This window comes from Dermochelys coriacea, chromosome 1 (genome assembly GCF_009764565.3).
Source record: "Dermochelys coriacea isolate rDerCor1 chromosome 1, rDerCor1.pri.v4, whole genome shotgun sequence".
NCBI lineage: Eukaryota > Metazoa > Chordata > Testudines > Dermochelyidae > Dermochelys > Dermochelys coriacea.
In genome coordinates this window covers 118,377,642-118,393,536 of record NC_050068.2, presented here as the reverse complement: position 1 = coordinate 118,393,536, position 15,895 = coordinate 118,377,642, and the positions used below count along the sequence as shown (strand labels likewise).

The 15,895-nt window shown below is 44.5% G+C and overlaps 1 protein-coding gene across 2 annotated transcripts in view; it reads right to left on the bottom strand.

Moving 5' to 3' along the window:
- The window catches only part of LONRF2 (LON peptidase N-terminal domain and ring finger 2), a 45,792-nt gene extending 30,719 nt beyond the window's left edge, over nt 1-15,073 (bottom strand). The window contains exon 1 of one of the 2 annotated variants that reach the window (XM_038378693.2): nt 14,268-15,073. In XM_038378693.2, the coding sequence (XP_038234621.1) occupies nt 14,268-14,937 (670 nt within the window). In that variant the 5' untranslated portion in view covers nt 14,938-15,073. The remainder of the gene's footprint in view (nt 1-14,267) is intronic. The other variant, XM_038378712.2, reaches the window with a different exon arrangement.
- Between the last annotated feature and the right edge of the window lie 822 nt (nt 15,074-15,895).

Below are 15,895 nucleotides of genomic sequence, written 5' to 3'. Positions count from 1 at the left end.
TGGTGAAATATGCTATTAATTTTCATTTTTATAATTAGAATTCATCTGTAAAGAATCCCTGCCTCATAAGAATGAGATAGTCTCTAGGTAACCATAACTCCCACTTTCATTTCTTTTTTCTGTGCAGTGCAACAGCTAAAAAGGACCAGGTTTCTGAGTCATGTTTTAAGCAAATTTGATATATAGGGCACTTAAGGAGGGACATGAGATTTTCTTTTTAGCTCAAACCCTTTCCAGAAAGGGTATTATTCATTTAAAACATGTGCTAGAGAGACACGCACTTCATTTGGTTTAAAATAAATAAATAAATAAATAGATAAAAAATCCCACATCATTTACAGTCATAAAAGAGTGTTTTGTTCTGTGAGAAATCTCACAGAAGGTCTAAAAATGTGTAATCTGACAAAGGTTATATTGTGTTCTGCAAATTAAACATTACAATGATTAATTCTTTAAATGGCTATAAAACACCCTCTATCCCAACAATCAAGTTAGTTTTATTTTTTGCTAATGACCATTCCATTTTCAGAAATATTTTCCAACTGGATCAAAGCCAAATCAGACACTTCCTGCACAGAAACCAGGAAGTGCTTCAGAGCTATTCAAATAAGTAATAGGCATGTCCTCTTCTCGATCACATAGGGAAACTAGGGCAACCTGACCCTCCTTCCCCTATTACCTCCAAAAGGGAGAAGACTACCATAACCCTTGTGAACAGCTCAAGAAGTCCAACTTACTAGAGTCCCTCCTCGTTCTTCTGGGCTAGAGAAGGTTGTTGAAATGCATGGTCTTTCAGAAAGGTGGGCAGAAGGGACAGCCATTATTATTTGCTATTATGTAAGTCAGTACTTAGACTGGAAGCTCTTCATGACAGGAATAATCTTTTCTGCCTTTGTACAGCCCCTAGCTCAAGGGGGTCCTGATCTGTGTGTGATGCTATAAAACACTTATGTCATGGTCTTCCCTTAACTAGTAATGAGTTCTGGTAAATTATGTAGAAGCCCCCACTTCTGAACAGGAATTCAGTTGTTTCTTCACTTTTTAGAACCAGCTTTAGCAAACATGAATCCTTTCTCTAACCCCCCTGCAGCCCTCTACTGCAGGGTGGGATGTGGACAGCTTCAAAACAGGTAACTGTAGTGCCTCTTACTCAGAGTTTACATATATTTTTTCTGAAGCAGGGAGGGGAGCAGACTCCGAGGAAGATAGATGAGAGTGCAATTATGTGAAACTTGGGACATGGCATACAATACAGCTAACATAAGTGTCAGTGGACGTAGGATTGCTCAATTCTAGGACTACTCTGCTGAACAAATTTACCTTTGTCATACTCATCTAGAGTCAGTTTCCCAATTTGGGACTCATGGTAAAATCCAGGACTACATTAGCTATGAATGCGTTCCCCTGTTCATACTCCATCTCTATAAAAGTGGCTTCAAATTTGAGGAGAAATATGTGAACTCAAAGAAAAAGCACCTAAATATTTCAAATAGAACCATAATTTCTCGTTTGTAAAAAACCCTGCAACTTTTATGACCAAGTCTCAGCCTTTCAAGTTAATTGTTTCTGATATGAAACTTACTGATTCTGTTCTAGTTCACGTTTTGACAGTGAGCTATAAAACCTGGTTGAGTCCAGACCAGCTCCAATAACTGAACTCCACTGTAAAAGTTTACTTTGAAGTTAATGGGAACTCTCAAGTGCTCCACTCCTGACTCTACTCTGTGGAGGGTTCTTAACCTGTGGCCCAAAATGATAAATAGGTTGAAAACCACTGCCATAGCACATATGAGCCCTCATCATAGGCCAGGACCCCATCATGGTAGGCAAGGTACAAACATAGAATAAAGAAACATGCCCACCCCAAAGACCTCAAGTAGATTGTAAGTTGCAGGTTCCCTGCTTCACACTTTAGTTGAATGCATCCAATGAAGTGAGCCTTAGCTCACGAAAGCTTATGCTCTAATAAATTTGTTAGTCTCTAACTTACTTTAGTTGAGAAAATTCTTATGCAGGGCTCCCACCAATACTATTCCACCAAACAGATGGCTCTTGAGAGTGACCACCCCTCCTGCTACTCCCACAGACAACTGGGGGCACCGCATCAGCCTCCTGCAAATTCCACACCTGGAGTCAGAGCAGAGCATCATCACTTCCACCATCCTTGGAGGGGTCTGAGCAGACTTTCCCCTAATGCCTCCTGCCCCCAAGCTTTGTGAACACACTCTCATCAATTCAAAAATTTTAGGGAATGTTGCCAGCATCAACGGGCCCAAGCCTAGTGAATTTGATGCAGATTGGAATACTAGAAAAGCTTGAGTTAGTGGAAAAATTGGGGCAGATGGGTCTAGACTTCCTAGTGCTGCATGCCCAGTTATCTCTCTGGGGGCCCACTGCTGCTACCTAATCACATCAGAAACAGCAGTTTAAGTTGCTGCATGGGGTAACTGTCGGTAGTCTGGACTCTTACAGAAATGGGAGCCCTCCAGGAGGGTTTTTATCGGGGAGAAGAGGGAACCCAGATGGCAGTGGAAGGGTGGAGCAGGAAGTCATGAGGGAATGAAGGGACAACATGGTAGAGATGAGGAAAACAATAGCTGGGGGTGGGAAGAAGAGATGGTGAGGGGAAAGAAAGGACCTGGGTGGGGAGAGGAGAAAGCAGAGGCCCTGCTGTGAGGGAAGAAGGGAAAATGAGGGCAGAGACCCTGGCATAAGAGACCAAGGGTATAATGGAGAGGAACAGAGAACCTGACTTGAGGGAGAGGTATGCGATTTGCAGGGAGCACCTGCAATAGAGAGGGATGGGAATGTGGCACACAGCGAGCTTGTGGGGGTAATGGAGGGATGCAAAGAGCTCCAGGTGTGTGCAGGGAGCTCGGTCTACACAAGCTACAGTGTGTTCAACCTCCTAGAAGAAGTATTCAATTTGGGATAACAGGAATTGTTCTTGTGAATGCTCACCTCACTGAAAGGGCAGGTGCACTGCATCTTTTACAAACACCTTTTATTTAAAGGGTCAGCTGGTCAAGTGTATTAAACAGGGTGGATTTGATTTAAAATCACTAGTCAAGACAACTCAATTTAATCACGGATTTCTACATAAAATACATATTCTCCAAAATTCAGAGTTAGATGTAGGATTCATTTTTAGAAGGTACACACTATACATTTTTAACCAGTGATTTTGAAAACTTTTCAGATTAGTTTTACAGCTATATCAGAAAATGAATGATTGCTTGGTTATTTCATTTACCAAAGATAATTGAAGCAGATATTTACAAAGTCATTGGGAGGTGAACTATCATTAATATTTGGAGGATTTTCTTGCCATGCTGTATTAGGAGAACACCACCAGACAGACACTTAAATTGTTTTATTGAACTAAAACAACAACTAGTATTCTGGATTTTTTCTTCTGTAGCAAACATAATATTTTAACAAAACAAGCAAATGTCCCTCGCTTTTCCCATTTATCTCCAGACTTCTTCTCCTTGTACAGTTCTATTCTGCCCCAACAAATCTTCTATTCATTGAACTTTTTGAAACTTTGCACTTTTAGAGAGAGGTAAGGGATTGTCCCTCTGCAACTTTGTGTACACAGAGTCAATAGAGCTGAGGTCCATTATTTCTCACCTCTATAGATTTATTTAAAAACATTTTTCTTTTTAACAAGCATGCTATCTCTGGAGACACATATCCACAGTTTGAGAACTGCAAAACTAAGCATCTCTGATGGCATCTTCTACACTGAGCACTGAGTCCCATTGGGTAGATAGAAAGATTAACCTAAATAATCTATACAGAAGCCCCGAGAACTCCATAAGACTGGGCCCGTAATCCATGAGTTATTGGAACTCATTTACAAAACTTTTCTTAAACATTACATGAAAATATTGTCTCGTACTACAGAATTATAATTTATAATCCCTATTCCATGATCAGATAGCTTTGAGCTATAATGTATCTTAATTAAAACTAACCTTCAGATAGGTTTTATTTAATTTTTTTTTTTTAAATAATTGTTTATCTGCCCTGGTATTGAAAGTGTGAAGAGGGACTACATTTCTTTGGCAAGTCTCCTTTTAAAATTAGGGACCATTCAATACAATTTTTTTTTTTTTTTTTTATTATTGTTTTCTGCTTCCACATGGCGCTGCACAATGAAGAATCAGAAGGCTGGGGAAAACAGGATGAAAGAAATAAGAAAAACATTAGCAGTATGCAGCCACATCTGAGATAACATGACAATTCATAAGCTACAACATCTATTACAGACAATTTGTGGCATTAAGGGCTAGCAGGTTGGAAAGCACCAGACAATCTAAAGAATCGCTTTTGGCCAGCTTTGTCACCTGCAAGTGTGGAAGTGAGAGAAGTGTTGTGTACACTACCCGACAGCGTTTAACAGGGTACACAAACAGGATTTTAAAATTGTTTTCCTTTTGAGAGAAAAATGCTGCTTAACAATAAAGGACACTTAACTTAATTAAAGCCCTTACTAGAAATGGTTGCTATTACATCCTCAAGTCAGTGCACTTTAGATGCAGATAGCATCTAGCTCTGTTGGCCTCATGTTAGGCAAGGTTCTTGCTCATGTTCAGATATTAAGCAAATGTACAGTCTGGGTTCCAGAACGTCAATTATTGTACAAAGTCTAAGGGCCATATGCTGTCGCCAAGTAAACAAAAAGGTCTCTAACTTCAACAGGAGCTTTGCCACACTTACCTGTGAGCAGAATTTTGCAGTGTTATTTTACAAGACGTGCAATCTATTCAGGAGTTGTATGTGCAACAGGATGAATATGCTGACAATCCTAGCGAGAGGAGGTCTGAACAGCAGTATTTTACACAAGCTCCATCCTGGGAGACCATTAAAAAACTGCAGTTGCCCAGTTGAGCATGGAGAAGGAGATCGTGGGACTACTGACACAAACTACTGCTGTCTTGTTACCTTGAGAAGGGTCTATTAGCGTTACTTAGGAGGTGCTCAGAGGCATGATAATTTGTTCTTTTGGCTTGATAGCTCAATGTTTGCTATCAAAAGAGATTCAGAGGAACTTCTGGCAGATGAAGACACCAATTCCCTTTACAGTTTCCCTCCCCTGCCCCTCTCCCCAGCCAGTGATTAGTCTGCTTTCACCCTAGAGTTGATCACAGCCCCGGGATTCCATTAGCTACAAAACTAAACTTAAAGCCAGCAGCCAGTGATGTGGAACATACAGTACATTCCCTCTCAGCCCCCACAAGAACAATGACAATATGAAACAAGACATAATCAAGACAAGGTTATAATCTCTAGAACAGAGCATATTCCAGATACATACGTGCAACTCAAACATTTCTAGTTTGTTAGCTGCCTTAAATTTATATATGATGGCTACACATATACCTGGAAGACAAGCAAAATATTTAACTGCTGGACTATATTGCCAGTAGCTGCACACAAAGAAAGCTTATATGCCATATTTAATTCCTTTTTATTCTCTGCAAGGAAGTTGGATGCAGTCTAAGATCACAACTGGGTTTTGGACCTTTCAATTGCACACCCCTATTCAGTCAACTTCCTTGCTGAGTAACTGCCACCTACTTCATCCAGTAATTGCACAGTTCCTTAAACACACAATAGCCCAGCTTCAAAATAAAATTATTTCATTACAGGAGAAGAGTTTCCTGTGTTCAAAAGACACTTCCAAGTCTCTGGAAGATGTACAGAAATACTGCATTATTCCTAAATCTAGTCTATCAACAGAGCACTTTCACCTCAGACTCTGGGTAAGAGGAGGATGGATTTGTGTGGATGCCATGGCAGGGGCCTTGGGCATTGCTGCACCTTGGTCTCTCACTCTCCATCTGAGAGACACATAATAGTGGAGCTAGTGGAAAAGCTGATATCCCAGATCACATTTTTTCTTCTTATCTTTTAGTAGTCCATGCTAACATTTGACAGTTTTCTGGTCATGTTACTCAATACATCTGCCATTCCATTCCTCTATTCTTTGTTTATGCGATAGTCTCACTATTGCTTCAAATGAAACAAGTCAGAATGAAGTAGCAGATCAGTATGAGGCAAAGCTAAATTGAACATTGGCTCTTCAAATCAGCTTGAATTCTGAGAAACGCAAGTCAGACAAACATCAATAGGGTTATTTGCCACTTCAGTTACAGGAGTTTAGATCTGCTGCTGTGAAACTCACTGAAGATTCACAACATTCCAGCCTATGGTTCTATAGTTCAACTAGTAGAATACATGCAACTAAAAACTTTCTTATAACAGTTTAGGTATACATCCCTTTTTAAAAAAGGGTTAGGAAAGTCCAAAATAACTATTAAGTAAATCCAGCTACACTTTTGCAGTGAGGCAACTGCCTCCAAATCAGATCACATCAGATACAATACTGATTGCTTTAACTCGGATAGCAACCTTATTTAAGTCCCAACATATATACACACCACCTGATTAACTTTGATAGGTAATCGGTCCCAAGAGTGGACTAAATAGTTTATTAATGATGGAACTAGTGGATCAAAGCAAGACTTCACAAAAGTATTTCTACACATAAAAATCCACTTCTGATACTATCCTACATCAAGTTTGTTATTTGTCCTGCTCCACTCCAGCAGTCTGTTCTGCCCTCCTCTACCTTAGCATAGATTATTTTGGTGAGCTGTATGTTGTTTTAGGATGAGACTTTAAAGCGGGAAGAACGGCCTGTCACTTCTCCACAGTTAAGAGGGAGAAGGAGACTAACAGCCAGCTTCTCCTGCCCAATCCATATTGGCCGCTAACAGTATCACCTGGAAGAAGTACAAATAGTGACCTCCCCGTCTTAATACTTTGTCCACCACTTTGAAAACAGGAGAAGAAAGGGAACATGTTTTCCATAGACAAGTGTCCTCCCTAGATCAAAGACACAGTGGAGGGGGAAGCAATCTTACTCAAGATAGATCAGATATTTCATCATCAATGGAGAATCACTGTTTTAGTTTATTTTTTTTTGTACAGTAGGAGATACCAACTGACAGTATGCCAGTGAATGTGTGGTGCAACAGGTTTAATTTACCTTCCTTTTGCCCGTTAATCGAGATTGTGTTTGGTACCATCCCTTCTCCTCCCCCCCCTTATACCTCATCTAAACATTTCATTTTTGCATCTCCAGCTCCACTCCCTTTGAGTTTTTGATCCTCATTTCACTAACTCATTTTAAAAGAAGTTATACTATGCTGCCACAACAAAGTGAGCAGAGTCCACATACTGCCCAGCAGAGAGACTGAAATCAATTATTTTGTTCTGAGACTATTCAAGATTGTCCTACAAAGTGATTGTAAAGGTGGAGCAGAAAGAAAAAGCAGGATACCCACAATTTGTTTAATTTCCCTGTGGAAGATGTTCCACAGAGAATGCCTTGCATGTATATTTTTCGCCTAAATAAAATTATGCGCCTGTTTGGATGGAATGGTATGCAGACTCAGATAATCAAACAATAGATATGTAGCTCCTCTTTGTGGGTCAAAACCTGGTTTCATATTTAACAGTGCAAGACATGGAGCCCTTTGCTTTATTTACAGCCATGTCAACTTTTCCTAAGACAATAAATGTAAACTTTAAGTTATTTCTAGCAATTAATTCTTGTTGAAAAAGTGTAACTGTGCATGGCCAAAGGCTCACAGATCTGACCACAAACAAATTTCTCCCATGCAACTATGACAGAGTGAAGCAGGAGTTCCAGTATACACTTTACATGAGGGACCTTTTCACCACCAGTCTGAAAGGATTTTCTAGAAATGCTGCATAATGAGTCATCAACCACAGGCAGATAAGCGTTTCATTTTGAAGTCTGATGCACGAGGTACAAAATCAATAGTGGGACTAAAAATAAGAACTACCAATTTTTATTGCATTTACCAGTATTCATTCTCAAGCTTTCACACTGTGAATCATAACAGACTCTCTCAAAACACTTTTCATACCACTAGGAATCAAAGACTGCCTCTTCCATTTGCATGAGCCCTCTATAGTAACTACAGCAATTGTAATGGTCTTCAGTGCAATAAGTCACAGATGCAGAACTGAGCACATACCAGGATTTACTCCCACACTAGCAGCCAAACACAAAAAATACCCACAAGTGTTCCAAAGAGATCCTCCCTCAGAAGATATCACGGCAGGGACAGCCCTGACTAACAAGCTTCAAGAAGAAAGGCAAGAGAAATGGAAAGAATTGACTGAAGGAATAGACATGACCCACAGTAATAGGAAAGCATCATTGACCTTTCACAAACTGAATAACAACCCGAAGAAAGTAGAGCACCCACCACAAAAATCACAGTCAATCAGGTGGCACACCGGCTTCTGCTCAACCAGAAAGCTCTGAACAAGCAGCTTACAGCACTAATTGTAGTATCTGTACTAATTGTAAACTGATCTGGAAGAAAATCATTTCAGCCTGCTGTACACAATAAGTTAACTCAGTGCCAGAACAAGTCACTTGAAGAATTGAAAAGCAGCTGGACTCGACGACATATCCATGGAGCAAATTAAGCACTTTAGCCCTGCAACCATGTTATGGGTATTATGCCTTTTTAACAACTGTTCATCAACCTTTAGATTACCTAAATTATGGCAACAAGCCTGTGTAATAGCTCTACTGAAGCCAGGAAAGAATGCCTCTGACCCAAAGAATTTCAGGCCAGTACCACTTCTATACCACCTTTATAATTGCCTCTCACTTCATATCTAACAGGATCTAATACTGCCAAATTTAGGTAAGTCCTGCACTGGCCAAATACTAAACATCCCCCAGCATGTAGAAGAGGGAATCAAGAGAGGAATGACAACAGGCGGTGTGTTCGTAGACCTTTCAGTTGCATACGATACAGTCAGCCAACAAAACCTGCTTGCCAAAGTCTACGATATGATGCACGACCACCACCTAGTTCAGCTCATCTGATCTCTTCTGGAGAAGAGACATTTTTACAGAGAACTTTGTAAGAAGTGGAGCCGCTTGAGACAACAAAATTGTCTCCCACAGGACAGTGTGCTAGCATCAACCCCCTTCAACATTTTTATTTATCTCTATCTATTTTGTGACAAAGTTCTTCCTCTGCCTCGGTGGGTCCTGCGCTTATTGGCAGATTTGCTTGCCTCACAGATTCACGGCAGCCCTCAGTTTGGCCACTTTTGCTACTGGCTCAAATCTGCCGTTCACTCAGCTATCATCATCACTGGCCAGCATAGGGAAAGGGAGGAGAACAATCCCCGCTGTCTCTGCTGACCAACCTAGTGGGTGATCAACCTAGATAGGCCAGGGACCTTCCCCTCTGGTGGAACCCATAGTCCAGGTCAACTCTTCCGATATCAAGTAGGGAGTTGAAGGATATGGGGGGAACCCAGACCCACCCTCTACTCTGCGTTCCAGCCCAGGGTCCTGTGTCTGCAGTGTCTCTTGTAACAGCTCCATGACAGTTACAACTCCCTAGGCTACCTCCCCAGGGCCTCCTCCCAATACCTTCTTTACCCTCACCACAGGATCTTCCTCCTGAAGCCTGATCACACTTGTACTCCTAAGTCCTCCAGGAGCACATCCTCTCACTCCCTGCTCCTTGCACACCCTCCCCTAACTGATGGGAGGTCCTTTTTAAACCAGGTGTCCTGATTAGTCCGCCTGCCATAATTGATTCTAGAATGTTCTTAATTGGCTCCAGGTGTCTTAGCTTGCCTGTCTTAATTGGTTCTAGCAGGTTCTTGATTGCTCTAGGGCAGCCCCTGCTCTGGTCACTCAGGGAAGAGAAAACTGTTCATCCAGTGGCCAGTATATCTGCCTTTTACCAGACTCCTGTACCAATAGGTAGATGATCTATTCATCGCATCACATCATAGGAGAAGAACTTTGCAACCGTTTAGAACAGACTATGAGCAACATCTCAATTTACTACAACAAAAATCAGCTTCACACCAACCCAAACCAAGATACAAGTGATGGCTTTTCATTTATGCCATCGAGAATCAAAGTGGAAACTAACCACTAGCTAGAATGGAATACCACTGACTAATCACCTGAACGCGGTGTACCTGGGGAAGATCTTGGACCAAATGCTTTCCTTCAAAGCACATGTAGAGAAGGTGAAAGTTAGCATCTGCAACAACATTCTTCGAAAGTTGGTCACCTCAGAGCGGGGAGATAATCCAGCTACTTTGCAAACCACTGCTGTTGCTATGTGCTACTTCATAGCAGAGTATGTATGTCCAGTGTGGGAACAATCCATCCACGCTAAAAAACTAAATCCTGTCCTAAATGACAGCTGTCATGTAAAAACAGGATGTCTAAAGCCAAGACCAAAGAATAGCCTGTACTTACTGGCTGGCGTTGCACCACGTGATATCAAGAGGAAGGTAGCAAGCCAAAGAGAAAGATCACAGCAGATGGCATATATTATATGGTCACACAGGACTAACCAAATGCCTTAAATCACAAAAGTTTTATGACCAGTGTTTTGCCTTTGAATACGACAGCTGGCAAGGTACTACTGAGGTTATGGAATGAAAGACTGCATGCAGTCGGATGCACTGAAATAGATTTGGAACCCCAGGAGGACCTTCCTGGAAGGGTTAAAATCTGTTTAATGTGGTGATGTCTGAACCACCCACGTACACCAACTGGTAGATCAAAAAACTAACATGATCAAATAGGGCTACTCTAAACACTAATACATGCAAGTATGGTGAAGTGCAGACCAGGGATCATCTGCTCGTTTGCAGACTCCTTGGGGAGACCTGTACAAAGGAGGACCTCGCTGTAGTGATGGAAACAGCCATCGCTTGTGCACAGTTCTGGAAGAACACCTAGTCTGTGACAAGGATACAAGAAGCAGTATTGTCTTTTTTTTTTAAAAAAAGGGGGGGGGGGGAATTTGTTTTTCATTTTTCCTCTTCTCTCCATTGCACATTACTACTGTATTGCTTGGTCTTCCATTCCCCTGGTCTTTTTCTCCTACCTCTACATGCTACCCTACCAATTGATTCCCTTCTCCCCTAGACATTTCTCTACCACTGGCAGCTCCAGCCACAGAAGATAAGAACCTAAGAATGGCCCTACTGGGTCAGACCAAGGATCCATCTAGCCCAGTACCCTGTCTTCCCACAGTGGCCAGTGCCAGGTGCCCCAGAGGGTATGAACGGAACAGTTAATCATCAAGTGATCCATCCCCGGTGGCTCATTCCCAGCTTCTGGCAAACAGAGGCTAGGGACACCATTCCTGCCCATCCTGGTTAATAGCCATTGATGGACCATTCTTTTTAGGAAAGAGATCTGAGGAACTATCCCAAATTGAGGTATCATTAGAGGAGGTTTTGGAACAAATTGATAAGTTAAACAGCAATATATCACCAGGACCAGATGGTATTCACCCAAGAGTTCTGAAGAAACTCAAATATGAAACTGCAGAACTACTAACTGTAGTCTGTAACCTATCATTTAAATCAGCTTTTGTACCAGATGACTAGAGGATAGCTAACGTGATGCCAATTTTTAAAAAGGGCTCCAGAGATGATCCCAGCAATTACAGGCCTATTAGCCCGACTTCAGTACTGGGCAAACTGATTGAAACTATAGTAAAGAACAATATTGTCAGGCATATAGATGAACATAATTTGTTGAGGAAGAGTCAACATGGTTTTAGTAAAGGGAAATCATGCCTCACCAATCTACTAGAATTCTTTGAGGGGGGTCAATAAGCATGTGGACCAAGGGGATCCAGTGGATATAGTGTGCTTAGATTTTCAGAAAGCCTTTGACAAGCTCCCTCACCAAAGGCTCTTACGCAAAGTAAGCTGCCACGGGATAAGAGGGGAGGTGCGCTCATGGATTGGTAACTGGTTAAAAGATAGGAAACAAAGGATAGGTATAAATGGTCAGTTTTCAGAACGGAGAGAGGTAAATAGTGGAGTCCCCCAGGGGTCTGTTCTGGAACCGGTTTTATTCAACATACTAAATAAATGATTTGGAAATAGGAGTAAACAGTGAGGTGGCAAAATCTGCAGATACTACAAAATTACTAAAGATAGTTAAGACCCAGGCAGACTGTAAAGAGCTACAAAAAGCTCTCTCAAAACTGGGTGATTGGGCAACAAAATGGCAGATGAAATTTAATGTTGATAGATGCAAAGTAATGCACATTGGAAAGCACAATTCCAACTATACAAATAAAATGATGGGGTGTAAATTAGCTGTTACCACTCAAGAAAGATCAAGATGGCTCCCGTTTCCTTTCCTGTTCCTGCGAAACACTGGCTCTTTCAAAGGCAGTTTTTGGTTTGTTTTTTAAAAGCACATGGATTTATAAAAAAAAAAAAAAATTGCTCTTAGGACACTGTGACCTGCCAACTCTCCACAAATCATCAAGGAGTGGTCTGCAGACCACAGTAAGTAAGCTATTTGCACAATTTTACAAGGCCAGATTAATCCTTCATTTGAAATTTGTCATACTAGTGACAGTGTTACTTGGCAGTGCATTTCCAAATATAGTGCCAGGTTTGTGTTTATATCTCTGCAAATTCCAAATACCAGCCCCTTTTTTGACCAAAAAAACCTTTATTGGATATGTTTTACTATAGCTTTTGAGGCATAAAGTTTCAGAAAACCATTTCAGAGAGAGAATGAAGAAATACTCTAGGGGCTTGTCTACACAAACTTGTGCCAAAATAATTAAACTGGTAATTCACACTTTTTGATATTTCAGTGTGAAATAATTTGTGTGTGGACACTTATTTTGATTCAAGAGTGCCCGGTTTCAATTTTGCTTATGCAAGTTAAACTACTTAAGCTATATAAAATAGGGCATTTTTCAACACAGCTTTTCAAAATAAAGTTTTCACAGGTCAAGACCAGCAGAAATATTCCATGACTACTACATTTCAACAACAGCACAGAACTGGATATATTTCCATCTCTGTTTTGCTATTCCACTATTTACCCCAAAGAACAAACAGTCCCCATCTATGTTTACAAGTCCATCAACTGCAGTGTTGAGTAAGCAATGAGAACCAGAGTTAACTGGACACAAATTGCAAAACTGACTACTCTGTCCCACGTTAAAAAAAAAAAAAAAAAGTAACAAATAGTACAAATATCAAATGAATTATATTGCTTCACTTTCACTATTAGTTACTACAAAGGGGTGAGAATCCCCTCCCTCCACACACACTATTAAGGAACACAGTCAGTCAATTTTAAGAGGTGAATAATTACGGTATTAAAATAGACTAGACTGTATCTAGACTAACTAAAAAGAAGTTAGTCTCTTATTACACTTCATTTGAAAGCACCTTGAGTTTCTGCATATATACCGTTTGCATGGATCTTTTACACACCAACAGGAGAAAGGTTTCGTTGTGGTTTTATTTTTAAAAGGAAAATGTGATGGTAAAGCCATAGAAACTGGCAGGACAACTCAAGGCCAGATGTAGCATCAAAAATTGGCATCCGATGAAGTGAGCTGTAGCTCACGAAAGCTTATGCTCTAATAAATTTGTTAGTCTCTAAGGTGCCACGGGTACTCCTTTTCTTTCATCAAAAATTGTGCAACTCATTTACTAGGACTAGGATTTCAGATTGGTTTCCTCTATATGTCTACAGTGTGGCAGAATTTGGCAAAGCAGAAAGCACCCACCCCCTTCTTTGGCTGCTGCCCAGGTACCCCCCCCCCCCCCAAAATAAACTGTGACAACAGCAGCATGTGGTGCTACAAGGGTGCGAAATAATTTAACACAGCCAAAGACCCATTCTAGCCCCTTAACCCGGACACCTTGTGTCCGCATCAAGGACCTGTTGCAACAGGTTTCCGTGCATGCGGGTCTCCCAGGAGTCATTGCAACCCCTTTTATTGACAGGGTGCACCTAGCCCAGCCAAAGCCTCTCCTCGGCGTACACGGGTGGGCTTCACTGATCTCCCAGAATCCACCGCTTTGTGCCCGGCCTGCGGGAAGGGAGCCAGAGGGCACTGCAAGGGAAGTGGCTTAGGACAGCGGTGGCACGAACTAGAGGCTAAACTTAGAAGCGGTCAGCAGCACGCGGCGCTTGAACACACGGACCCACGTGGACTGAGCCCAGAGCAGCGCGGCCGGCCCCGGGAGGCAGCGCCCAGAGACAAAGGGCGCTGGGGCGGGGCGGGGGGAACGGCGGCGGCGGCGGCGGCGGCGGCTGCAGCCCGGCCGAGGGCAGGGCTCGGCCGGAGGGCCCGGCGCAGGGAGCCCGGGGCCGGGCGGACACTCACCGGTCTCCAGGGCCTGGTTGTATTTCTCCAGCGCGGCCGGCAGCTCCTGCCTGTCCCGCAGCTCGTCCCCCTCGGCGCGGAGCCGCCGCGCCCGGCTCTCCCCCTCCAGCCACTTCTCCAGCAGGTTGCCCAGCACCACGTTGACCCGGGCGCTGGCGGGGCCGGCGGCGGCGCGGCGGGGCCGGTGGCAGCAGTCGCCGGGCTCGGCGCAGCGCCGGCAGCGGGTGTGGCCGCAGTGCAGGGTCACCGGCTCGCAGAGCAGCCGCCGGCACCGGGGGCAGCCGAGCAGCTCGGGCGGGCGGCAGCAGGCGGGGTCGCCCAGCGGCTCGCCCGCCCCCTCGGGGCCGCCGCCGCCGCCGGGCCAGGGCGGCAGGCGCAGCGCCTTCTCGCGGAGGCTGAGGGCCAGGCTCTCCGCCAGCTCCGGCAGCTCCTCGGGCCGCAGGCGGCCCAGCCGGGCGGCGGCGCTGTAGGCCTCCAGGGCCTCGGCCATGCGGCCGGCGCGGGCCAGCGCGTCCCCCCGGCGCAGGCAGAGGCCCCGCTCGGGCTGCGGCAGCTCGGCCAGCTGCGAGCCGTAGATCTCGGCCGCCAGCTCGAAGTTGCCGCCGCGAAAGGCCTCCTCGGCCACCTGCAGCATCTCGGCGCAGGGCCCCGGGCTCGGCCCCGGCTCCATGCCGCCCGCTCCGCTCGCCGGCCCCTACTCCATGCCGCCTGCCCGCGCCTCCTTCCCGGCAGGCTCCGGCCCGGGGGGGGTGTGGCGCTCGCTCGCTCGCTGCCTGCCTCGCTCGCTTCCTCCCCCTGTCGCGGGCGCCTGCCCCCACCCCTCCACCGGCTAATTTATTATGTAACGCCGCCGCCTCCCGCCCAGCCGCCGCGGTGGGGAGCGGCGGCCCGGAGATCGCGCCGCGCCGCGCACGCCCCCTCCCCCGGCCGGCTGAGCGAGGGGAGCCCCCTGCGGGCTGGGAGCCTGCTCGGTGCCGGGCAAAGGACCGTGCTCGGCAGGGGGTGGGGGACGCTGCCCTGCCGCTGCCAGCCCCTCTGCCTGGATGGAAAGGGCTCCGTCCTGGCTCCTCCGGGCCTGAGTAACTGGAGGGACATCAGCCCCCGACTTGCTCTGGTTCCTAAGGAAGCAGGCGCTAGTACGCTCTTACACACACACACACAATTTGTGAAAGGAGCAGCTTGAAGTTCCTGGGCTGTTGCTTTTCACTCATGCCTCTTCCCGTTCGCTCAGCTTATATGTAAAACGATGCTTTTTCTTTACCTGCCGGCCCCTGCCAACTCAGTTTGGGATCTGAAAGTCATGCTGCTGGGTTCTCCATGGGTGGTGCCGCAGCAGCAGTGAAAGATAATGCACTGGGAGCTTAGTGAAAACCAGTTGCTGCGTGAGTCTGACTGGGGAAACCAGCTATTTCTGCAGGGCTAACAGGAGTAAAAAGGAGACAAGATTTATTTTAGTCTATTGTGCATGCAGAAATTATTCTGAGGAACAAGATCAGATAAGAAAGTGCCATTTTTCATAGTGACTTTTCCAAGTACAACTGCACAATAGAAGGTGTATTTGCCAATTTCCCTAAGACAAATTCCCAACCAACAGCCTTTTTGCTTGTGGTCCCACCTCTTTACTGGCC